This window comes from Onychostruthus taczanowskii, unplaced genomic scaffold (assembly GCF_017590055.1).
Source record: "Onychostruthus taczanowskii isolate IOZ18803 unplaced genomic scaffold, ASM1759005v1 scaffold67, whole genome shotgun sequence".
NCBI lineage: Eukaryota > Metazoa > Chordata > Aves > Passeriformes > Passeridae > Onychostruthus > Onychostruthus taczanowskii.
The window spans coordinates 568,311-578,043 of record NW_024504455.1 but is presented as its reverse complement, the minus strand read 5'-3'; the positions used below and the strand labels follow the sequence as shown (position 1 = coordinate 578,043).

Here is a 9,733-nt window from a genome sequence, read left to right as displayed (position 1 = left end):
AATTCATATAAATAATTAATATTGGTATTAGTCTAATATTTCTATTAACTATTTAAATCTTTGCACTGAATGGTGCACACAGAAACCTGAAATCACTGACACTCTAAGAAGGCACATCTTGTTTCTGAAACTCAACCAGACTCCCAGGTGTGCCAGAGAAGCTGGGAACAGCAAGGCCAAGGCTCCCTAGACAGACCAGTTAAAAATTCCAGTTCCTAAGTTGCCAGCCTAATTCCTGCAGAGCAACCTCCTAAAAACAGAAATGTGGATGTGAAAGCTAGTCCTAAACAACGAAGCTTGCATGCAACAAACAGGCTTTGAATTCCTGAAAATCTGAACTCCTTGATCCTGCACATGTATTATCTCCTATGATGTGCCTGTCTCTTCCCATTCCTGCACCACTTCCACCACATACTCCCACCTTGCAGGTCAGGACAGAAGGTTTGAGATCCTGAGTGCCACTTTTGCTCTCACCTCACAAATCCACACCCAAAGGTACCTGACCCTAACGGGAGCTGCAGTGGCCTGGATACTGCCAGAAAAGCTCCCCCTTCTGGAAGCACTGGATAAGGGACTGGGATGGAGGGAACAGCCACCAGTACTCCATGGAGTGTGTGTTACTCATGACTCTCTAAACGGGATTGCTGCTCCAGCTCTATCTATCACAGGTATCAGTGCTTTATTCCCACTTTGCTTGGATCAGGATCTGGTGAAGGTCACTCCAGAAGGGGAACACAGCAACAGAATTCCTTCCACACCAAAGGTGGGAGCAAGGTCTTCCTGGAGTACATCTTGAGGGAAAAAAAAAAAAAAAAAAAAAGAAAAAGCACCTTCACAAACACTGCCTTTTGTGATTTTATTAAGAGATGTTTTCAGGACAGACAAGCTTCTGGTTGCAGATGTTACAAACCCTACAACGAGAAACAAAACACTCAGTGAGCTGGGGGCAAACTCTTTTCCACAACCATCATCCTATCCCAAACAAATAACAAGCCAAGCTTTCCAACTGAACTGCATTTCTCATTTCCTGCATTTTGGCCAATGATCCCCATTTTTCCCATTGAGGCAGATCTTGCCAGACTCCTTGGTAAGACTTCAAACTGTGATAACTTCCTTATAAAAGCAGCCTACAAACTGTTCTCACGTGGCTTCTAAGACTCTCCCAAACTGGATCCTGGGGCAGGACAGGATGGATATATGAGGAATACATTCTCTGTGCTGCCAGCTGCACACTGGTACAACAACACAACCAAGGCACCCAACCCAAGTCTCTCCAACTGTAATAATGCAAGGCCTCCAAATCCATGCTGTAAAACATGGAACAAGGCACGTGGACAGATCCACCATCTCCTCTCCAGAGGAGTGCTCTGAGCTGCTCTGCCACGTGCCTTGAACCCTGTCCCCTTAGCCCAGTGCAATGCTCAAACCCAACTCTGGTCACTGTGCTGGGCACAACACAGCAGCCTGTCTTCCCAAAATCCCAGCTTTGTGTTTTTGGTGGCCTGAAACAGTTTGCACATGGATCCTCAGCACACCTCCCCCCCACTGCTCCCAGGCACTTACCCCTCAGGCAGTGGGCACTGGCTGAGGCATGGCTGGCTGCTCTGGTTTGCCACCTTTCTGCTCTGAAATGGGGGTGGTGGGCAAAATCTCCTCTTTGGGTTCCACGATGCTGACGTGGTCTGGCAGAGGCTTTTTGGGGCCAATCTTTCCACTGGGGTCCCAAGGCAACATAATCTTCACTTTGATTCCCAGTACTCCTGCAGAGAGTGACAGGACAAGGGAGACACAAAATAGATCAAGAGATGAGCACCAGGGTTACAAAATATCTCTCTGCACATGTAACATCTGCTGACAACACTGTAACACACACATGCTACAGCTTAAAAATCTAATTACTGTGACTTTTTATCACTGTTGTAAATTTAGGCAAGTTGGATATTCAAAGTTATTCAACTCACTGCCTTGGCTGACTGCAGTTCTACCCTCAGCTCATTCTAAGCCTGGTTTTAAACCCTGTCCTCTTCCTCAGCTCATTTTTCTAGGAAATTCCACTTTTTTTTTTTAACATCCCTTCTCAGACAAATGCCTCTAAATCATCCAATGAGCAGGACACCCTGGCCAAGGCAGCCTTAGCACAGCAGCACAGAACGTGGCACAGAGCAGGCTGCAATGACACGAGGATGTCCCTTCTGACTCGTCATCGTATCATCACCGAAGGGAAGGTGGAGAACAGCCCTGGGTTGGTATCCCTGCACCAGGAGCTCTGAACTGATTAACCAAAGCCAGTCAAGACACACAGAGCACTTGTGTTTTACCAGGAGGGAGAACAAGTGGAAGCAGGTTTAGCTGGGAAGACTGACTGACACCTGTAGCACCCCTGTTCTCTCTGCCCATCCTGAGGAGCCAGGAAAACCAGAATCCCAAATGCCAAGGGCTCTTGAAGCCAGGCAACAGGCACTTCTGGAAGTTACCACCAGCCTCAAAGGCCCCAGGACAGAAGTGAGAGCATCTGGAAAATCTACAGCCACATTTCTAACTGGAAACATTCAAACCCCATCAGCAGAGAAGTGGACGACCTGGTACAATCACACTGGCTGCTCAAGGCCCCTTGGCTTCCCATTCCCAAATGATTTCTACTTTGGATTTAATGTTCAAATCTCACAGTGAGAGCTCAGTTGCAAAAGCCCAAGCAAACAGGATTTTCAGAACCATCCACAGCAGCACAACTGAACTATTCTGTGAGATCAGAAGTGCATCAAAACCATGTGAGTTTCAACCCAAGGATGCCAGTCCTGCCAGTGGGAAATCTTCAACCTGCAGGAACGGGATGCCAGGAGCTGAGATTTTTGGGTCTCTGCAGCTCCAGAGAAGGAAGCTGACAAAGCTGCAGAGGGCTCTGCACGCCAGGCACTCACCCTGCCGGAGTAGGACGTGACGCACGGCTGTGTCCACGTAGTAATTCACCGGGTCCCCACTGTGGATCATCAAGCCATCCACAAACTTCATGGATTTGGCCCGCTGACCTCGCAGTTTGCCGGACACAACGACCTCGCAGCCCTTGGCCCCGCTCTCCATGATGAAGCGGAGGACGCCGTAGCAGGCTCTGCAGGGAGAGGACAGCCAAGCCGTGAGCCCCTCTGCCAGACCCACGGGGCTCCCTGGAGGAATTTCAGCGCTATTCCAACCTCAGTTTCACGTGTCAGCAGCGCAGCTCCCATCCCTTCTCAGACAAATGCCTCTAGATCACTCACTGGTGACGGGAGGCTGCTGCCGGAGGACCTCGCGCAGCGCCACAGAACGTGGCACGGCGGAGGCACCGCCACCAGAGCCACCCGCTTCTGACTCGTCATCGTCTCATCACCGAGGGGATGAGAGCAGGGCCGCTGCCACCTGAGCCACAGCACAGCCACAAGGCCTCCAATGCCGTTTGCCTCACTCCTCCACACACTTATTCCCAAAGGAACACATGCAGCTTTACGCCCCACAGACAACCTGCAACCAGACAGACTCAATGCTCCAGAAGTAACTGCGCGCTGAAGTTTCAGCGCAGCATTGCCAGGTTAAACCTTCAGACTGCAGAGGAGCTGTTTTTTGGGCACGGTACTGGAGTCCCACACCTCCCCCGGGGGCAGGCTGCTGTACTCACCTGCGCACAGCCAGCCCTCCCAGGAGCTTGTAGCGCAGGGACTCGGCCTGGGCGATGGCACACAGGCCCCTCGTGGCCACCTTCTCGGCGTAGAGCTGCAGCAGAGAGAACACAGGGCTTGCAACGGGGCTCTGCTGCACCACACAGACACGGCGTGCTGCGGCTCGCAAGGGTCATCCGCTTCCACCCCTGCCATCTGCAGGGGTCTCTCCACTGGACCAGGCTGCTCCAACCTGGCCTTGAACAATTCCAGGGATGCAGGGACAGCTCCTCTGGGCACCCTGCGGCAGTTTCTCACCGCCCTCACAGTAAATTTCACTTTTATTTTAGCAGAACACAGGAGTTTCATTCTACTCTTCTCCCTACGTTCAGTCCAGCTAATCCTTCCACACTTACAGGCAGCAGCTTTATCCTGCATTTCTTTCCCTATCTAACATGATCCAGCAGCACCAGCCAGGCTGGAATAAATGAGCACCACCCCAGCACACACATTCCCCCTCCCTCCCTGATTTGTTTCAGTGCAAGATTTCATGGAACAGAACTGCAGAATCCTTTGGGTTGCATGCACCCTTTAAATGACCCTAGTCCAACCTTCCCCTGGGAAAACACCCCTAAAATGAAGGATCAAAAATAAATGGTGTGAAAACTTCTGTTTCTCAAAGATCCTTCTGCAGCAGAGCAGTTTCTTTGCAATTTATTTTGCATTTCAGTGCAGGAACATTTCTGAGGCCAAGTAACACATGACCCAAGTTATCCTGAAACCACCTTTCAGCTGCCACCACAAATCCATCTGCACCACCCAGTTCCCTGAGGCAGTTTTACCTCCACGCTTCCCTCGGGGAACCCAAACCTCTTCTGCACCACAGCAGTCAGCTCCCGGATCCGGCGTCCCTTCTCTCCCAGGACATTCTGAGTTCTGAGGGAAAACAGTTACAGGACAAGTGAGAAAAGTGTCCCCAGGAGTGAGAGTGGAGCCACCCCGGAGAGCTTTCAGAGCATCCCAGCTCAGGAAGGCTGAGTTACCTGGTGGCAAGGATGATAATCTCAGTCCTGGTGGGAGTGACCCGGACTTCCACTCCGGAGTATCCATCCTCAGCCAGCTCCCGAGTCAGGAACTCGTTCAGCTCTGCTTTGAAGATGCCATCAGCGACAAACTAAAACACAAACGGACAAAGTCAAGGTCTTGTCACATTCTAAACCTGAGTGCAATTCACCTGAACTCCTCCTGCAGCCCGACAGTCTCTCCTGACAACTCTCCCTTCCTCTGAGAGAAATCAGAGAAAACTCTCAGTTGGAAGGGACCCATAAGGAACACCAAGTCCAACTTTTACAGGAACAGCCCAAGAACTGAACCCACAACCTCGACTTTACCAGCACCGCGCTCTGTTCACCTCAGGGTGCAACAGTGGGGAAAAATGGAACCCCCTTCCCTGAGTTTCTCAGGAATAATCCACTCCTAGCAGGAGCCCACACCAAGCACTGCCTGACCCACGGCCACTGCTCGCGCTGGGATCACAGCCCTCTGCTGCAATTCAGGAGCAATTTAAGGGAAATAATGAGTGGGGTGGCATCCCTTCCCCAGCCCCTCGGGAAGCTCTGCCGGGACTCCTGACAGCCCAAACCTCCCTCTCTCCCCAGGACAGGCAGCGCCCGGCGCCCTCCGGGGCAGCCGCCAGCCGCAAACCCTTCCCCCTAGAAAGCAAAGCGAAATCCCCGCAATTTCCCGGCTCCCGGCGCCGCTCCGCACCTCCGCGCGCGGCCACGGGGAAGCGCCCGCTCCATCCCGCCGCCATGTTCCCCGCCGGGCCCCGCGCCGCATCCGCCGCCATCCTCCCCCCAACTGAACTATTCGGGCGCTGCGGCGGAGCCGTGAGGCCGCGGAGGAGCCGCGCGGCCGCGCTCACCTTGCGCTTCTTGGAGATCTGCACCGCCATGATGAGCCGCGGCCCGGCGGAAAGGAGGGAGCGGGCCCCGCGGGCGGCGCTATATCCGCCCTCCGCCGCGTCCCATTGGCTCGCCGCTGGCACGGCGGGGGGAGAGCGGGGCACGATGGGAGATGTAGTCTTTGCCACGCCGCCATGTTGGCGAGGCCTGAGCCATGCGTACGCCCCAGAGCAGCGTTAAGGGGACACGAGAGTCAGCAGTGTATGGAATTAAAAGATAAATGATAATTCACCCCGGGCTTACGCCTGGAGACCTGCTCTGCCCAGGCGTTGCTGTCAGAGGGCGCTCTGCTGTTATCCAGGAATCACAGCATGGGCTGGATGGGAAGTGACCTTAAAGCTGATCCCATTCCACCCCCTGCCATGGCAGGGACGCTTCCATGGCTCCGAGCCCCAGTATCCAGCCTGGCCTTGGGCACTGCCAGGGATCCAGGAACAGCCACAGCTGCTCTGGGCACCCTGTGCCAGGCCCTGCCCACCCTCCCAGGGAACAATTCCATCCCAAAATCCCACCTAACCCTGCCCTCTGGCAGTGGGGAGCCATTCCCTGTGTCCTGTCACGACACATTGTTTTACAATGGTTTGGGGATTGCAGGGGGTTACAAAAATAACAACAATAGTGGGCAGAGGTGATGCAGGGCCTCTAGGAAGCGCAGATTTAAAACGCATTTTATCATGGACGTTATTACGGTTTGCAGTTGGACCTGATGATCCCAAAGGCCTTTTCCAGCCTAAGCGATGCTGTGAAAATGCCCACAAGCGCAGCAGGAACACGAGTGAGCAGCACAGCAGAGGCTCCCGCTCTGCTCTGGGCCAGGGAGAAGCCTGCATTACCACTAGATGTCAGTGCAGACGGTTTCCAGGCTGGGAAAAGCCTCTCCAATGAATAATAACCAATAAATGAATGCCCAGGGATGCGCTGGGGGATGGCGGAGCATCCCACGGAGCACTTGTCAAAGGCAGGTGGCGGCGGTGGTGGCAAGGAATTGTGTCCCCTCTGTCAGCAGACACCTTTGTCTCCCTTTTGGCGTGCCCCCAGCCCAAGATTCCCTGTCCCACAGAACACCAGCCTCTGGAGAAGTGTCCAGCAGCTGGGGATGTCTCTGTGCAGGGATTTGAGCCCTGTGAACTGGGGGTCTCAAGTGATTTTTCAGGGAAAACCCACCCAGGCTGCACAAACCCCACTCTGCTGTTTCCCACCATACTTTCAGAGCAGAAAATATCTGCCCAAAATCAATTTTTTAGGCTGAGTTTACCCAGGAGGGGCTCACCTGAAGTATTTCTGTGTCACACAAAGGCAGCAAAAGGCAGAACACGAGCAAAAAGCCTGACCCTGACCCGTGTCCCCTTTTCCATGGCCTATTTAGGACAAACTGTGTGTCCTGTCAGCACCCAGGGCTGGAGCTGGGCACAAAGCAGGGCCTGGCTGGTGTTTGGCACCAAGGGAATGTCCCCTGTCCTCCCAGACGTGGCCTGGGGGCTCCAAGTGTGGCCTTCACAGCTGGGGACATTTCAGTGCCTTCCCCAAAGAGCGGTGTGGGATTCCTCCCTCAGCATCAGCCAGCCCTGGGTGATGCTCCCAGGGGCTGGGAATGGGTTCTGGGCTAGCTGGAGATGTCCCTGCTCACTCAGGAGGGTTCCATTAGCCGACCTTTAAATGTCCCTTCCTACCTGAGCCATTCCCTGTCTGTGAATTCACCCCTGCTCCATCCCTGCTGAAAAGGAGGCTGGCAACATCCCAAAAAAAGCTGTGACACGCCTGCACCCCTCTCCACAGAGACCTCAGGTCCCAGTGCCTTCCCAGGCCCAGCAGTGCCTTGGATCTGCAGCAGGCCTGGGATTATCCATAAATCCCATGGTGAGTGATGGATACTCAGGTTCCTGGGTCCCCCAGCCCTGCTGTTCCCCATTCCCCACTTCTTTTTGGAGCCTCACCACCAGCACAGGAGCTCCTTTTGTCCCCAAAGGACGTGCAGGGGATGGAAAAAACTTTGGGGTCGCTCCAGCCAGGACCCTCCCAGGCTCTGGGCACATCCCTGGGCTGCAGCCCCTGCTCTGGCAGCAGCACTTGGATCTCCTGGACCGAGCAGGAGCAGAATCAGGGCTGCACGGGAAGGATGTCACCCCAGATGTGACACTTGGCAGCAGCAGGAGCCCCCCCGTGCCCGTGGGGAGGGCCTGGCAGGTGCTGGGAGGTGGTGCCAGGTTTCCTCGCTGCGGGAGACGCGCCTTGGAGCAGGTTTGGGAATGAGGAGCTGCCCTGCCTCCCCCCAGCTCCATTCAGTGGCCAGACAGCAGCATGGTTTATGGCAGCTGAGGGCCGTGGCACGGGCTCAGTTAATGCAGCGTGCCAGCGGCTGCTCCCCGGGAAGCTGGCTCCTGTTCAGGGCAGCAGGAGGGGCTGGCAGCCCGGGCAGGGAAAGGGCCAGGACAGCTTTCCCAGCTTGATGGCACGCTGGGCTTTGGGATACCCCCTGCTTTTCTGTGGGCAGGGACAAAAGGTGCCATTGGGAGAGAGTGTCCTGCCTGGGAAAGTCCCCGACTGCCACTGCTGCTCCCAAGATAAGGGAGATCCTGCTGGCTCGGCAAGAGGATCAGGGAACAGCCTTGGGATCACCAAAAATACAAACTGGTACAGGCAGAAGCACAGCCCATTCCTGTTGTGGTCCTGCAGCTCAGACACCTGCAGGATTTGGGGTGACACACTGGGTTCCACTCACGCCAGGCCCCATCCCCTTCTCTGGATATGCCTGAGGATTTTGGGAATCTCCCTTCCTGTTCCTTATCATTTCCTACTGCTCCAGAAGGATTTGGACAGCTGCATCCCTGCATTTCAGTGCAGGAACCAGCAGCCTAGGACAGAAATCCTCCCAAATCACCTTCCCTACGACCATCAGAGGCACTGCAAAGCTCATGAATTTTCCCAGGGAGTAGCTGTGGAAAATGAAATCCGGGGTGGAGATGGACAAGATGAGATAGTTTGCATTAAATGAATGGAGATGGGTCCTGGGAGGCAATTCCAGAAGAGATAAGATGAATTGCAAGCTCGAGTTGTAAAGCATTTGTAAAGTGTAACTCAGCCAGGAATTTTACTGCAGTATCAGAATTTACTGCTGCAGCTGGAGCAGCTGCTACTGCCCACGCTGTGTAAACCCCTCACTGAGCTCCTCACCACTCCCTGGCACCTCTGGAAATCTTCCTGAGAAACTTGTTCTGCCTTCCCACAGGGAGCAGCCCTTGGGAGTGGGGAGAGATGGAGGGAACAGGGCTGGGGGGACAGGGAGTCAGGGCCACATTCACAGGTCTTTTGTAAACATTTCACACCTGGCAGGATTTACTGATCTGAGGAGGAATAAGTCCAGCAAACCTTCTGGAGGCAGGGGAAGGTGGCAGGATCCTGCAGGACAGGGGTGGAAGAGGGCACCGTGTGTCCAGGCAGAGACAGCTCTCAGCTGCCCCAGTCCCATCTCCTTCCCTGCAGCTGGAAAAGTGGGATTGAAACTCAGGCAGCACCAGCTCAGCTCCAAGCTAAGGATGAATAACTGCTCTGGAAAGGTGTGTGGGACCCTCCAGGAGAATTCACACCTCCCAGGACACATCAGAGCTTGAAAAGCAACCACCAAATGGGCGAAACAGAAGCTGTGCCCTGGAAGCGGTCTGGATTCCACCCAGGAATTGCAGCACTCAGCAAGGTGTTAGTGAAGCTCAGTCTGACCCAGCAGCCAACTCGATTGTAATCCCAGCCTGCCACCTCCAGCACATCTGATAAATTGTTGGCAGTGTTTCAGTGGCTGCTCCCAAACAGCCCCATCACCCTGACACCTTCCTTTGGGCATCTGCCCCGCTAAATAGGATTTTACTTTGCTGCCCAGATTCACTTTAAGGACTTAAAGGAGATTATGAAACAATTTAAACTTCCTTTAAAAACAGGAAATGGAGTAAGGATGCTCAGTGTGCTGTTGAGCTGGGAATCCTGGGCTCATTCCTATTTCATGAACTGGCAGAGGTCATTCCAGCAGCTCACACCCGGCCCCACGGCTCGGGCTGAGGGATGGAAATTGAGACTTTAATGGGCATTTCCAGGAGAGCAGCTTGCCCTGGCACTGTCACCCGAGAGCCAGCAGCTTCAGCAAGTGATTCT

At 54.0% G+C, this 9,733-nt stretch overlaps 1 protein-coding gene and 2 non-coding genes across 3 annotated transcripts; all 3 read right to left on the bottom strand.

Moving 5' to 3' along the window:
• Positions 1-842: 842 nt before the first annotated feature.
• RPS3 (ribosomal protein S3) lies at positions 843-5,667 on the bottom strand. Its single transcript, XM_041420880.1, has 7 exons — positions 5,554-5,667; positions 4,673-4,803; positions 4,472-4,565; positions 3,650-3,744; positions 2,919-3,106; positions 1,564-1,760; positions 843-911 (listed from the first exon to the last, which is right to left on the bottom strand). Exons 1-6 carry the CDS (start codon positions 5,581-5,583, stop codon positions 1,567-1,569), a joined length of 732 nt encoding a protein of 243 aa, XP_041276814.1. The 5' UTR covers positions 5,584-5,667; the 3' UTR covers positions 843-911; positions 1,564-1,566.
• On the bottom strand, positions 2,073-2,220 carry LOC121344765. Its single transcript, XR_005953880.1, has one exon. It is a non-coding gene; the product is annotated as a small nucleolar RNA SNORD15 (small nucleolar RNA).
• On the bottom strand, positions 3,223-3,369 carry LOC121344766. The gene has a single exon (XR_005953881.1). It is a non-coding gene; the product is annotated as a small nucleolar RNA SNORD15 (small nucleolar RNA).
• Positions 5,668-9,733: the final 4,066 nt, after the last annotated feature.

Coding starts and splice junctions, on each gene's coding strand:
- RPS3 (XM_041420880.1), bottom strand. CDS start 5,583: ATGGCGGTGCAGATCTCCAAGAAGCGCAAG. Junction 4,804..5,553: donor AGATCTCCAAGAAGCGCAAG/GTGAGCGCGGCC, acceptor TTTGTGTTTTAG/TTTGTCGCTGATGGCATCTT. Junction 3,745..4,471: donor TCCCCGAGGGAAGCGTGGAG/GTAAAACTGCCT, acceptor TCTCTGCTGCAG/CTCTACGCCGAGAAGGTGGC.